Source organism: Merops nubicus, unplaced genomic scaffold (genome assembly GCF_000691845.1).
Source record: "Merops nubicus isolate BGI_N331 unplaced genomic scaffold, ASM69184v1 scaffold9282, whole genome shotgun sequence".
Classification (NCBI taxonomy): domain Eukaryota; kingdom Metazoa; phylum Chordata; class Aves; order Coraciiformes; family Meropidae; genus Merops; species Merops nubicus.
This window is the reverse complement of record NW_008592833.1, coordinates 7,283-22,776: the sequence shown is the minus strand read 5'-3', so window position 1 is coordinate 22,776 and position 15,494 is coordinate 7,283. Positions and strand designations below refer to the sequence as shown.

The 15,494-nt window shown below is 39.8% G+C and overlaps 1 protein-coding gene across 1 annotated transcript; it reads left to right on the top strand.

Annotated features, from left to right (window-relative positions):
- Positions 1–6,371: 6,371 nt before the first annotated feature.
- KLF3 (Kruppel-like factor 3 (basic)) lies at positions 6,372–13,625 on the top strand (the record flags this gene model as incomplete). The annotated part of the gene is made up of 4 exons (XM_008935264.1): positions 6,372–6,867; positions 7,326–7,476; positions 11,755–11,915; positions 13,086–13,625. Coding segments are annotated over 4 exons (990 nt in total), but the record flags the coding sequence as incomplete, so codon positions are not given.
- Between the last annotated feature and the right edge of the window lie 1,869 nt (positions 13,626–15,494).

Here is a 15,494-nt window from a genome sequence, read left to right as displayed (position 1 = left end):
TGAAAACAAAAATAGCAAGGCTTAATTACAAAAATCTCACAGAAATTAACAGCCGCACGGTCAGCATGACCTGACAGCCAGTTTTTGGGCTATAAGTGTGTGTGAATTGCTTTGATATATTAACTAACAAGCAGCATTAAAACAGATAATGGACAGGGATACATTAGTAAATCTATGGCGAAATTTTTTCAACAATGGGGTACAACACCTGTTACAGACATTCCTCACTCACCCACCCAACAAATAACATGGGGTAGAGGGTATGCTTGTGTCATTACAGATAAAGTTACTAGGTGGATACCAGTGAAATGGATAAAACCGTGGACAAAAGCCAATATTGATGAGGAACAACCTGATCCATCAGCCATAGCAAGCTGAAACCAGACTGTAGCAAGCATTAACCTGTGTCCAGTTTGTTGTCCATATTGTTTGCAACATTGCTAGAAATATATCATTTCATATAGTAGCAATTAGGAACTATGTTTGAATAAGATTTATAGCCTGTTGTGTATTAAGTGTAATAAGGTTAACTATATAGAGCTAAGTAGGGGAATACTAGGATAGTTACTATCTTTGATAAAAACTGTATTGTTGGTTTTGTTTATCATTGTAGCTGTGTTTTTAATGTTACCATGTCTTATGTCTCTGCTGCAAAGGGCCCTGCAGTGGATGGCATGGGCAAAACAGACAAATGCTACATCAGCAGCACATAGCAACGTATTAGTAGATGTAGATTCAATTTGATCTGCCATGCTTGAAATGCTACGAGAGGTGGAGAATTTACCTTTTGCTTTCCTCCAGGGTGCAGCCGGCCTTGCAGGGGGAGCCATAAGGGAAATGAGCCTCAAGTGTCCCGCATTAAATAACCAAAGGTCAGGTGTCCCACTTGGGGATAGAAGCTGGGACCACTTGCAGGAAGGGAGGAGGAGTGTCTGTCTGTGAAGTGGACGCACTTCACAGAGTTTCCTCACTGGGGAAGTACCCTCCTGGCTCTCTCTGGAACTGGGACCTGGTCAAGTTAGACCTTTGTAAACGCGGGCTAGGAAAGTGAGAGATAACTATGTGGCTACCTTTATCCTATGTAATCGATTTGTTGACTTAGTTGTTTCTCGTTCCATTTATGGGAAATCTCGGTTCCTTATTGTGGACGCACTTCACAGAGTTTCCTCACTGGGGAAGTACCCTCCTGGCTCTCTCTGGAACTGGGACCTGGTCAAGTTAGACCTTTGTAAACGCGGGCTAGGAAAGTGAGAGATAACTATGTGGCTACCTTTATCCTATGTAATCGATTTGTTGACTTAGTTGTTTCTCGTTCCATTTATGGGAAATCTCGGTTCCTTATTAGTGCCTGGCTTGTTCAAAAAGAAAAAGGGGGATGTGTGGAGGCATTTCTGAAGGGAAAAAAAAAAAGGCCACGACTTTATCTTTTGGGAGGTGAACAATCCAGGCAGTAGTGCCAAGGCATACGTGACAGAACAAGTGTAGATTGTTCCTGAGGCATCCTTGGAAGGCCCAGGATGGAGCATAAGTGATGCTATAGTAACCTTTTGCAGAATTTTCACAGGGTGGTAAAACTACAAGCAGTGCAGAAGCTTGGCAGGGGCAATATGATTAATATTCATTTAATAATGAGCTTGTAACGCGTGAAGAATAGCTTCTAACCAAGCCCGATATGTATGCTAAGCACGTGGACAGCTGAAACTATATATGCTGGGCTATTACTCGGGCCTCGCTGCTGTGACCCGTGTTCCCTACAGTTCGCCTTGTGGAGAGCACTCTGGTTTCCCTTGGGCTGAGGAGTGTGCACGTTGCACACCCACTTGTTCAGCCCCAAGCCCTTGAGGTTCTGGCTTCCCCAGCACTTCTTGGTCTTGAGGCTTCCTTGGAGCTCTGCCACAGCAGCTCCCCAGCAGAAACTGCTTTGGAGACACCTCTAAAGGGAGAAGTCGTGGTATGAAGAGAACATAGGAAAGGATGGCAGCCACTGAGTGAGTTCATTTTCTTGACCTTCCTTTGGAAGGAAAGAGAAACTCATGTTTTGGAGGTGCTAAGTGTAGCATTCAGTTCACTGTGGGCTGACATAACTCAGAAACCTAAAATCAGGATTTGTATCATATCTTACATTCTGATAGTATCATTAGGGGCCAAATTAAATGAAGCCCCTTAGGAATTATTTATTTTACCTGAGCATACACTGTCTATAGGTATAAAGTCTGTCTTTCAAAAATACCCTTAGTTGGGGTGGGATAAGGAAACAAATTATGGGTTTGACACCACTGTGTTTTTCAGGGTGTGTGCCTGAAAGGATTAACCATACTTCACAGATGACTGAAGCTTGCACCCACAGTATTTCAACACTCTACCAACAGCTCATGCTATTTATTGAATTATTGAACACATTTTATGATAGTACTTAATGAACTAGTGATGAAATCATCTGAGTCCTATCTAATTTTTTTTTTCCCCTGTGAGGACTTTTTAAAATATTTGGACAAATATCAGGGGAAAAAATTTGTTACCATATTTCTTTGAACTGAAATGAACAATTTTTTTGCTGCCCTTCCATCAGTCCCAAGACTAGTTGTTTCACCCATTTTTAAAGATAGCTATGTACTACATGAGAGACTGAGGTCATAAGTAGTGTACTAGAATATGAATTTCATGTGGTGAGAATGCTGTTACATGTATTAGCTACTATTTGGATTAAATCCTACTCATCCTCTTCCAGGATACTGATTTGACAAATAGTATAAGTAGGTAAGCAAGTTCTTCACCTGTTCTGTTTCCCAGAGGCTGGCTAAATTTTAAAGTTAAATTCATGGGGTTATGTAGTTTATAAAAGATTTGTCAAGTTGCTTCGAAGTCCTTCAGCTGTTCAACAAGGAAGATGTTTCACTGTGGCAGTATAGCAGATTTTAGCAAATTATATCCAATTAGTGCTTGATAATGTCCCCTTGTGGAAGCAGCAGCCTGCTGGGTGGTGATAGGTGTGCTTGTGAAATATTTGGCCAGTCTTTGTTCTTGATAGCTTGTCAAGAGGGAAAGCATGATGATTATCCTTTTGGATTTATTGGTTTAATTGTATGAGCCACATGGACATGACTCAAAAATACTAGAAGTTCCTTTGATTTATTTTCCAGTTTCTTTGTAACTTAAGTGCTCTGGGTTTTATTATGGACAAACTGCACAGTGAGGTAAATTAGTTGCTTTGTAAGGCCTAAAGAATGAAAATGATGATATCAAACATAAAAAAGAGCTAGATGAAGACATTAAATAAACATATGCTGAAATACAATCCTGAGTCTTTATAGGGATCTACTGCAGTGACATATCATTCTGCACAGGGGTGTTTAGGAAAGCAGAATTTACAGAAAACTGTGAATTTGATGGTTTTTTTGTCAGACCAAACTCCTACGTATGCTGTTAATTTGCACAGTAGAAATGCAGGGAAAATGTATCAGCTTAAATATTTTAGGCAAACAACGATAACTGACTTTAGATTGTTCACCGGAATACTTTGCAGAAGTTCTAAGACAGGTGAGAAGAGGTTGTTCTTGCAGGCTGTGAAATACCCTCCTGCTCCATGCAGTTGGTGGCATTCAGAAATCCAAGCAGTAGTAGTTGGGTTTTTTGGGGTTTTTTTGCTATTGTTAAAGCTCCTTGTTTGCAGAAAGAGGCCATGAAGTCTTCTTTGTATCCCAAGGGGTACACTCTGCTTGCCTGGCAAAGGAAGAGAAAGTGATGTACCAAATTTGAAAGCAATGGTTCATATCCATCTAGTGGCAACTGCTGTGTCCCAGGGACCTAGAAACTGAAATCTTGCTATGCTAAAGATGCAGGGACCTTAACTTCAGAACCAGGAGATAGAACCGAGTGTGACTTCACTCCAAACAAACAGGGTCTCAACCATGCTTCATTGATAGTGGCTTCACTGATAATGAAGCCAAACTATTTTCCGCCATACTGAGTGTCTGACAGCAGATATTCTTCTTTTCATTGTTCTAGCATTCTTCTCAACTTTTTGACCCTTCTGCTTCCCAACACAGATAATTCGTCACACATTTTTCTATGACAACTTTGCCTCCAGTTCAGATAGAAACACAGCAATTAAAATCACAGAAGGGAAAAAGTTTAGAAAATTATTCAGCTTCCCCAAACTGCCAGAAAAAATATCTGATGTTAGATCTGTGCCAGCTTAATTGCAACAATGAAAACCTTCTATGCAAAATAATGTAAGGCATATAGGGTAAAATACCACATCCCTAAAATAATCACTTCTTAAAAACGTAATTATTTTCTTCCTAATTCTGGAAAGTATTTCTTGCTTGTCTAAATATATTTTACTTCTCTAATTTACAGTTCTCTGTGCAACATTTTAATAGTTTGGTATTTTTTCAATTCACACACCTTTTGTTACTTGAAGAGTTGAAAGAAGGTAACTGTTTATATAGAAGAGTTACAGCTTGGAAATGCTTCCTTCTTTAGTAGAGTTGTTGACCAAAGACGTTCCCTAAGATTTAAATTGCGTGGTCTCTCTCCTTTCTAGTGTTCTTGCAATGGAAGGAGTGTTTGTAGGTAGTGACCGTGTTATCATCCCTGGCAAACCTGCCCATTGTAAATGCATTGGTGCTTAGTAGTAGAACAGTTACAGTTTGTTGAAGCTGAGTAGACTTTGTACTGTAAACCAATAACAGCAATTTTAACAGAAGTACTTCATATCTGTTATATGCTTAAATTTTGAATTTTTGCCTATGCCTCTAACTTGACCAGACTTAGTAGATAGACTGTTAACTGTACTAATATTCAGTGACCTTCATCGCTTACAATGTGAATAATTGAATCATTTGGCTCAGCAGCGGTGGCAAATCTATAGAACTTATTTTAGCCAGCACTGCTTACAATAATGGCATTTTAATAGAATTCTGAGAAACTAATTGACATCCAAGATGCACTTTTTTTTTAGATTGAATTTGTAAGAATATTCATAAAGAGAATTTTAAAAAGTTTCAGAGTTTTTAATGTAATATTTACTGATTGATGATTAATCACCATTGTGCGTGCTGCTTTACTCAAGTATTTTATGGAGTAGGTGACTCATCTTTGTTGTTTCATCACAGTGCTGTGTATTCAAAATGTTCAAAATAGTAGAAAGTTAAATGGAAAGACAGAGGTAAGAAAACAAGAAGATGTATTGCTAGAAGTTTTCGCCGGAGGAAAAAGATAATTGAAATGTCATGGAAATGATTGTATAAATATCAATGGTTTTATACTTCTAATGTGTTTCACTTTCTATCATTTTGAACATTTTTTAAATCCCATTCATTAGTGTCTTCTTGGTGCCAAAGAATTAAGCAGTTTTTTAATATTAGTATTAAACTGCCTAATCTTCATATGAAGCTTTACTTATGTAGAATTCAAAGACAGCATTTTATTTAAAAAAATTGACAATATCTGAGTGCGATAAAACTATGTGGATTGCATTTTCTCTGTGTCGGTGATGTTAGAACATCACATCAGTTTCCATTGTAAGTTATCTGATAGTAAACAACCTCAGTTTTCAACACTGTAAATGCAGAATTGATCTGGATAGTTGTTCAATAATACCTGTACTCTGCAATGAATGTTAGTGCTACTTGGTTTACAAAAGTTATTTCCACAAAAATGTGGAGATTATCACATGTGGAGATTAGGTCAAGATTAGCTGAAGGGTCTACATGAGCTTGTAATGAGAACGGCTAGCTACTACTAGCAGGAACAGTCTTCCAGTACACTAATGGTTTATCCTTGTACTAGTTTTCCAAAATCAGACTGGCTAGTTAGCTGCTTTATTACTCAAAAGAAACCCAAGAGTTTAGAATTTACTGTTTATACTCTTGAGTTTCACATCCATTCCTTATGTAGTTCAGTTATGAAGTTTTTCTTGCACGTAAGGTTCAGATACATCATTTCTTGCTTTAGTGATGATTGCATTCCAGTGACTGAAGCAGCTGATTGGGACCTATTACTTGAAACTCTAAGTCCAGTTTAACTCCTGTCTCGCTTGACTTTGTGATCTTCAGTATATAGTTACATGCTGGGCTGTGTGTCTCCCGGATCAGTCAAGTAATGTGCAGCTTAGTCTATTTAAAACAGTTTTTAAGGGAGAATAAGAGTGGAGTAAGCCTTGAAAATTTGTTTTCATCATCTGTTTTACATTCAGTAACTTCCTTTTTGTGAAATCTTGGGGGTTATTTAATTACTTTATTTAGAAAGTACATTAAAGTACTTTTTCATTTTGCACCAGTTCTATCATCCACCTTTCTTTTTCAGCACTAATTGTGTGTGTGTTGATTTACTAATTTATTTTGTTTAATGTTTTTTTCCACCAACAGTCATACCCGTCCAATTACATGGACCAAATGAAGCCAAACAAATACGGTGTCATTTATTCTACACCGAGTATGTTGCACAATAAATTCTACTCAAACCCTGAAGGACTATCAAATGGAATCCAGATGGAGCCAGTCGACCTTACGGTGAACAAACGGAGCTCACCACCTTCAACTGGAAGTTCTCCTTCTCCCCTGAAATTTCAGACTGTGCATAGGAGAACTTCACCTGGATTGACTCTGTCCTCACCCAGTTCACCTCTCAGTAAATTCACACCATCACCCCCTGGAGTACAGCCTATTTCCATGCCAATAACAATCCCACCTGTAATGGCTGCTGCTCTTTCACGCCACGGACTGAGGAGCCCTGGAATACTCCCAGTGATACAGCCAGTTGTGGTCCAGCCAGTTCCTTTTATGTACGCCCCCCATCTTCAGCAGCCCATCATGGTGTCCACAGTTCTTGCAGATGAGATGGAAACTCCAAGTAGCATGCCAGGTTGGTGTTGTCAAAATTTCCTTCATATGCTGTCTTATCCTGACAAAAATAACTATGTCCAAGCACTTCTTTGTGTGTTTTTTGCATTTTAGGAAATGGAACATAATTCCAGTTCTAAAACATGCAGGCATAGAATTTACTGTGTAAATATTTTACCAAACTTACCAAGGCCATATTCTGTCCTTATTTATACCTGCATAAGGCTATTACTTTACTGACATTTGGACTGATAAAACTGTTGGACTGATAAAAATAAATAGAATTGTTTTGAATCATAGTTCATTAGGAGACAGACTAAAACTGGAAGATTTTGTATTTTAGCATAAGCTATGGCACTAAATATAGAGCTGGAGGATTGCTTTTGTTTTATTTATAGGTTTTTACATATATTTTTTATTTCTATAGCTCTCCATATTTTTGACGTGTTTGCCTTTCCTCTCCTACCCTCCTCCATACAGTGCCTGTCATTGAATCTTATGAGAAGCCTACACTGAAAAAGACAATCAAAGTAGAGCCAGGAAGTGAACCATCAAAGACTGACTTCTATCCTGAAGAAATGTCACCTCCAATGATGACCTCATTGTCTCCTCAGCAAGTAATGGTGCAAGAGTAAGTACCTAACAGTAGTCCCAAGATCAGCAGAAGAATGAAAAGCAGCTCATTGCAGCAGTTACCAGTAGTTTTAGGAGTGGGAAGGAGTGTCGCTCTGCTTTAGAACATGTGACAAAACGTAGAAAAACATCCTTCCCCACCACTGCCACTGCAAAATGTGATTTCAACCTTTTTTTCCCCTCTTTAACCATACAGGAGTTGATATGTATTTATACATTGCAACCACATAGATCTGCCATTTTTAGAACACATTTCTAAAGTAATGCTAGTCCCAGTCCTACAATTTACTGAAAATAGGATTCCCAATAAGCCAGTGATACTTGTTTATGTAAAACCAGCACCCAATTGGAAAGATACTGTGAAGACATTTCATACTGATCTCTGTATTTATGTTAACCAAAATACCTTTCTTTAAAAAGATTCTTATTTTCTTTTCTTGGAGGCCCTCTTTGACGTTTAAACAAAATAGGCTACCTGGAGGAATGAACCTTCTCAGGCCTACAAGTTCTGTATATATATCCAGTCAAATTCCATGTTTACCTGAGGCTATTGTTCCTTGGGTGGTTTTTCTGGCAGCTCAAACAGTTCCTGAAGCTTGCTCTCCTCCCAGCCACTTGTTTCCATCCCAGTACCAACTCATTGTGCTGGTACAACTGTTACTGGGGCCACTGCATGAACTGGATCACAGATCTAATTGTTTTAAAACAGGCCTGTTTGCAGAAGGCAGAGCAAAGGGCTAGAGTGAAGCGTGGGGCACAAACTTTTTAATTAGAAATACTAAAAATTTCCCAGGAAATACCTGAGGAGCCATGGGCACCCTTCCATTTTCCTGGGAAAAATTCTGTCAGCTTTCTAAAGTCATGGAACGGTTTGGAGCCCAGCTCATCCTTCAGCAGGCATTGCTCTGGGCAGGCATGCAGGCTTCTGGGCAGGCTCTGGCAGGAGCTAAAGCTGGGAACTGAGCTGGGTTCACAGTATGTGACCTCAGAACCCATTTCTGTCCTTTCTTCCTGCTCACTCATGCCCTCAGAGCAGTTTTAAAAGACCTTACCTCCTAGAGTGGGGAAGAACGGCTCCAAGCCCTTTGGGGGCTCCTTAAAACCAGTGTGTGAGTGCTCTTTGCAGGTAACTCATTGCCAGCTAGCTTTTATAAAGTACATGCTGTTTATGTAAAAGTAACCTTATATGTTTTATTATAATAAACTTATAATAAAATAGTAAACATCTGTGTTCACTAGGTGGTTGTTCCATAATGGGCCTGGCACAGAGGGGAGTCAGGCCTGCGTGTGCTTGGTGTGCTGGCTTGCATGTGCTCACTGGTGCTAGGCCAGGACTATCAAATGGTTCCGTTTACTTTTGTTCTTTGTTAGGCCTCTTCAACAAGAGCAAACCAGTAAGTGCTGTTCCTGGCTGATACCCCACCCTTCCTCCAGGGCTGAGACTTCTGCAGGCTTGTCACCTGCGTTAGTGATTTGTATTTAATTATTTCCCAGCAAGTCCAGTTTTCACAGGAAACCCATCCGCTGAGCAAAGAGCATAAAATTTGGTACAACATGTAGGTAGCCTTACAAGAAACATTTGAATAGCCCATGTTTCCAAAGCCTCTCCGCTCCTCACCCAGGCAGAGAATCGTTTATTGAGACTCTGTCTTCACATTGTAATGTCTTTAAACTGCTTCCCAGCTGTCCTGTAGAGCTGCAGTTCCTGCTTGTTCCTAAAGCCAGCCCATTCAAGTTTCCATTCTGCTGTATTTGCAACAAGATCTTTGTAAGTGTTAGATTTTGATAGTTTTTAAAAATACAGAGACAAATCACCTAAGTTACAAGAAGGCAGACCTAAACCTTTATAAAATTTCCTGTTGTCACACAGCTTCCTCATCCACCCTCTGCATTATGAGCTATAGTTAGCCAATGTTTTTTTATCTTTTTTCATAGGCTCCAACTGGCCACAGTGCACTATTCAGACACATAAGCTACATTAAAGTGGCATAGGAAACTTTCAGTCTCACCTCTAAGTGACTAATTTTGCTTTAGTGTTAGTTTTTGACATATGCATTATATACAGCATAAATTTGGTGGCATTTCTGTAGGGATTGCTGGACTTGCTAGTATGTCTGATATTTAATGTTAATATGGAGCTATTTCTAATAACGAGGTAATCACCTCTGACCAAATATAAGAAGCCTCATTAACGTATTTTCTTGTGAGTGCAAGTATCAAAAGTCTTAACTCATACTGTCAGCGTAGTGTGGTCTGTTAGTAAAGAAGGAGAAAAAGCTGTTGATATTACAGCATGCTTTCTGGAAGATTCTCTCATCTGTCAAAGGAAGACACTTAAATGTTTAGACTTATGTGAATTTGTATCTCGTTGTGTCAGAGCAGAATGAAACAATTAGAGCTGTGCTTCTATTACTGGCACTTAGTATTTACCTCTGATTTTTGATACCACCATAACCATTTTTTAAGACTGCCACACCCTACCTGATGATTGATAACATTCTGTAGTCTTGCCAGCCCCCTTTCCTCTAAAGGGAAAATGAGGCAGAAAAATTCTCAGTGCTTTTGTTACGCATTCTCAGATTGAAAACTGTCACAAATGTTGTACAGCAAATACACTTTGTCTCCATTTTTCCAGATGTTACCACGTCCAGGATGAGCCTTCACACATGGGGATTTAAACCAAGTTTGCTTACTGTCCTAAGTCAAAGCTTCTCCCAAAAGACCTGTATACAACAATGTTAAAACTGAGCTTTGCTTTAGAGAATCATTTCTTTGGAAGCTGAAAGCCTTTCTTACGAAGAAAGTAAGAGTTTGCACATCTGTGTCTAGCATCACCACCTAGGGTTTCCTGCCATTACAATATTTTTAGCTAGATTGAACACGTACGTGAAGAGCACATCAGTCAACAGTCACAGAAACACCCAAGAAAGAGAATTTGGCTCCAAATTTCAAGCTTGTAACTCTAATAAAAGAATTAATAATAGAATTAAACTTTTCCCGCATCGGTAATTCCCATCCTGCTGGTGTGGGGAGTAACAGTGGGTTTTGTGTTAAACCATGCACAAGCTTTTCTACCTTTAGCACAAGCCCTTTGTTTTGCTGAGAGAAGTTGGTGTTCAGTGTTTCTGAAAATTAGGCCCTGAAGGAACTTGGTTTAAGTAACAAAAACTAGTGTTATAAAACATAATCAATAAAGAAGTGTGAAATACAGTGACCGAGAAAACATGAGAGTTCCAGAAAGCTTATTTCTGTCACATGGAGGAGCTGGTTTTGCAACAAGAAATGCTAGTTATCTGCACATTATATACTAAGTTTCACTTAAAAGCTAAATAAAATATATATATATTAAAAGCATTGATACAGACCTGCTAACAGGTTGAAAGATGCAACTTTGTGAGGTTGCAAGATTTGTAATACCACTTACCTTTTTGAGGAACATATTTATTTCCTTTCCTAACACTGACATGGAAGAAAGAATCAAGGTTGTCCCCAGTTCTACAGTAGCAGTGGTGTTCAAACCTAAATATCCACAGTCAGTGACACCTTTTAAGAAGCTCAGGTGCATGAATGTTTATGCTTTTGCTTGTTACAGAGGTCCATATGTAGTTAGTACATGTCTTACCTGCACTGTACCTGTGGGCTTCAAAAGCAAAAAATATTTGTGAAGGTGGAGGGACAACTTCAGACATCCTGTGGGTGTGCCACACAGGCTAAACTCTACTTTTAGGAATTGACGTCAGTGGTATGGGGAGGCCGCACCCTCCTGCCAGCACCAAACAGGAAATTCTTAATTACTCTCTGAAGGAGTGGCTGGGACAATAAAGACTGAGTTCTGCTTCAAAACCCTAAAGATACAATTTCTTTAATAATCTGGAATAGCTGCTTCCTATTACAAGCGAATTAGTTACATTTGAAGAAAGAAGAAAAATTGTGAACAAATACAAGAAACGTTCACTGAACTCATAGTTTGAGAAATCTGGGTTTGACTGTAAAACAGGAGTTTGAAGAGGGTTATTAATTTGTAAGTTTAAAAAAAAGCTAGGGAATAGTAAAAATGGCTACATCATGCCGCAAAGTGAGTAAAAGTTTAAAAATATTACTGCTAGAGTACATGAAATTTGCTAAACCCTCTTGAATTTTTCGACATGTGTGTAATGTTGTTCTTTCTGCCAAGAGACAGAGTGGTGTTGAGTAAAGGGCTGTGTCATGAATCATATTAGCTGAGGTTTGCTGTAATACATGTTTTTCATTTTTAACATTCAGTTTGACTTTGCAGGAATCACCCTTCGGTTATAGTTCAGCCGGGAAAGAGACCTTTACCTGTGGAATCTCCAGACACACAAAGAAAACGCAGAATACATCGATGCGATTATGAAGGCTGCAACAAAGTCTATACTAAAAGCTCTCACCTGAAAGCTCACAGAAGAACCCATACAGGTTTGAGCATTGCTGTGCTTTTCTTTCACCAAGTCTATGGTAAAATAGCAGACTAAGCTTTTAGTTTATGCTAACAGCCAGGTGACCAGAGATGTAAATAGCAAAATGACAGAAGCTGAATCTGGCATTGTTCTGAATATAATTATAGGCTCAGCAAAGGCAGAGGTTGTAGCAGGAAAAACCCACAGCAGGAGACTGGAAGCCATAGCAAGATCAAGGTGTATGCTGGTACGCTTTACATTCACTGGCTGCTGGCTCATTTTCTGTCCTGTTGCTTGAAGATTACTCGTTCTGCAAACCCTGTAAACACCAAATCAGTTCAAGTTGCACTACCTCATCTCTTGCATCACTGTTAAATTTTACTGAGACATCAATGGGAGTAGCCCATTTGCAGAGTCTGGACTGTGCCAAACACAAACACATCTGCTTCACACAGACACACCAGCCACTGGTCCAGTAGTGCTCTTCCCTGGGCAAGTGTTTCAGTCACTGTATCCCCATCTCTGCAGAAACGCTCATCTTGGCACGCTGAATGAGTCTGTGTACATCCGAGGTTTTTACAAAGATACTGGACACGTTTAGGTAAAATGGAGCCCAGTTCCTGTCTGCCTCGCCTCAAGCCAGCCCTTTACCTGTTAGGTAGCTCAATGGTGTTAAAGAGAAGAAGGATCAAGGAAAGTGAGTAATTTTAAGCTGAGCTACTAGTGACAGTGGTGCCAGTTATTTATACTATACTAACTATAATAACTATAACTAGTTATTTATACTAAGTTTAAGAGATCATAAGATTTCTGCCTGCTGTGCTGAATGGTAGCAAGGGTCCTTTCCTTCAGTTAATCTAGGATACAAGGTCCTGATTTTGAAAATACTGGAACTAATGCTTAAACCTTCACACTTCTGGCCTTAGCGAGACAAAACAAGCCCTAATAAAGTAGAGGGAGGACAGAGAGACAGTAAATAAATTGTGGCAGGAAACAATTTTTTGATCTGTTAAATTTTGACTACAGAGTTTCTAGCACAGAGTACTCCGCAGCCCAGTGCTGTTTGGAGGCTTTTTTAGTAAGCATTAAAGTACTTGCTGCAATTTGACAAAGCAAGAGGATAAATGCGTCAAATATTTCACCGATGCGTTTGTATGTTAAATCCCCACTTCTGTGTTTCTTTTCCCAGGTGAAAAGCCATACAAGTGCACGTGGGAGGGGTGCACGTGGAAGTTTGCTCGCTCTGACGAACTGACGCGGCACTTCCGCAAGCACACGGGCATCAAACCCTTCCAGTGCCCAGACTGCGACCGCAGCTTCTCGCGCTCGGACCACCTCGCCCTCCACAGGAAACGCCACATGCTCGTCTGAGCGGCTGCTCTCCCTGACTCCTCTCACTCTTCTGTTTTTTGTACACACACATTTTAGTTTGGATTCAGCTGGTCTGAATCTCTGAGTTTATACCATTAAAAGCTTACCTATGGTCAGTAACAGGTGTTATCTAACCCTTCTATGTCCTTGCCACGGGTCAGACCTAAAGAATGTGAACGTTTGTTTTTGTTTTTGTTTTTTTTCTCCAGGGGATGCTAAGCAAACCCTTTCTGCAGACAGTATGTTTAATGTATTCCATTGTGAATAAGGGAATTTGAAAACTAATAGCTTCTGTTGGTTTCTTCATATAATCAACCCAGCATATACTGATGAAGTAGTAAAAGTTACAGAATATCCAGAATGCTAGCCCTTGCCAGAGACTTTTATTTATGTGCCCCGTAAGGGATACACTCTCATTTTATGCTCAACAATGCAATGACTGGACTCTCCCAACTGTGTTGATTCCTGCAATATGGTTAATACAACAGTCTTAGAAAGACACCTGATTTAGAAATCCCTTCTGCCCAAACAGTGAGCAACACTGTAGAAATAAATCTAAGCAATATAATTACTTCACAGAAAAACTGAGTCATAGTATCATTTACACCAGTCAAGAAGAAAAATTGGCAGGAATTGGTCCATACGTAATCATGTACATCTAAATAGATGTCATCTGCCCTCTGTATCATAGTGTAGTATAGATCTGTGGTTTTATTGCATAATGCCCTGGTAGAGCTGTTAAGTCAAGACCTTGTGTGAAACTGTGCGTCTGGTTTCTGTGCAAGTGTATGGATGGAACACACGGTACTCTCCTATGACATGGCATTAAATGGTATTCATAGAAACCTAACGCTCCTCATTTCAGGGGTATAGACTACCCCTCTACAATCACTCCCCCACATTTCCTCAAAATATTTTTTTTCTCTTTTCTGTACCTCAGAAAATAGCAATTGTTGTTTGCAGAAATGCTCCGAACTCCATTTTTGTGAGTGTCACTTCAATACCCTACAGTATTTAAAGCTATTAATCCTCAATATTTTTATGAGAAGATGGTATCAGATATGAAGCTCTTCTGATGATAAATTTAGTCATGTATCTGTTTTGGATAAAAACATACATCAAATCCTCCATTTGATAACTCTGATTTGTAACTCTGGTGGTCTCTCAACATCAGGTAAACTGAGCTTTCCTGTGACTATATTTGTTGCATTAAAACACATCAGAAAGTCTTAAGTCCCATGTCAGTTAGCAAACACCACTCCAGAGATGAAACAAAGTGAATTCAAGCAACCTACAGCTGACCCTAGAAATGTTCTCATGTCTCTGGAATCCCACCGGAAGGCGGGTTTCTGTCTTAATTAGCTGGCAGACTTTGTGACACTGACAAGGGAACAGGATATATTTCTCTAGGCTCTCATGAACCAGTGCATTTTGCTTCTTTTCCCTAGGTAAGGTAGACACCATTCCCTGCAAATTCCACCTACTGAAGTCAGATTTTTGTTTCTCTTCAAAAAACCCTCTGGAAAATGGAGGGTTAAGGGGAGGAGGAGTTTCATCAAACTCGCCAGGAGGTGGCAGGTGGAGTGTCCACCTGCAGGCAGGTATATCTGAGCTTTTGGAGCAGGTAGGCTGTGCTTCTATGTCACATGGAATCCAATGTCAAACTGAAATAATCCTGCAGATGGAAGAGTGGGAGTGCAAAGAGCCCTCCCTTGGTGACAGAACTTACCACCTGCCTGCTCTGCTGACATCTGCATACCCATAGAATTAGGTAAGGAGAGGACCTCTATTTCCGAGAGAAAAATGTTCCTACAGCAATTACTGTGAAATATGAAGAATTGTTCCAGCTGTTTAACAAATCTTACATCTGACAATAATGGAACTGGCCATTTCGTGTAAGGAGCCCTGAACACGTGCTCTACAAAGCGGAGCGCGGGTATTTGCGAAGCAGGGCTCGGAGCACTGCTGCAAAGCTCTGGTGAGGAAGCTCCGCAGGCTGGGTTACAGCACCACGCGGCCTTGTCACTGTGCTGGGGCTGAGGGAGTTACACCAGATTTCTCTCAGAACTGGCCCTCATCTATGGAGCTGAAAAAAAATGGGAGATTAATTGGTCTTTTGATTGGCTGGGTTGCTAAAAACCTTGAGGAACTTGCAAGGAAGAGAAAGATACTAGGTAGCAGCTGCACTAGAACAGGCTTTTTTTTTTTTTTTTTTTTTTTTTTATTT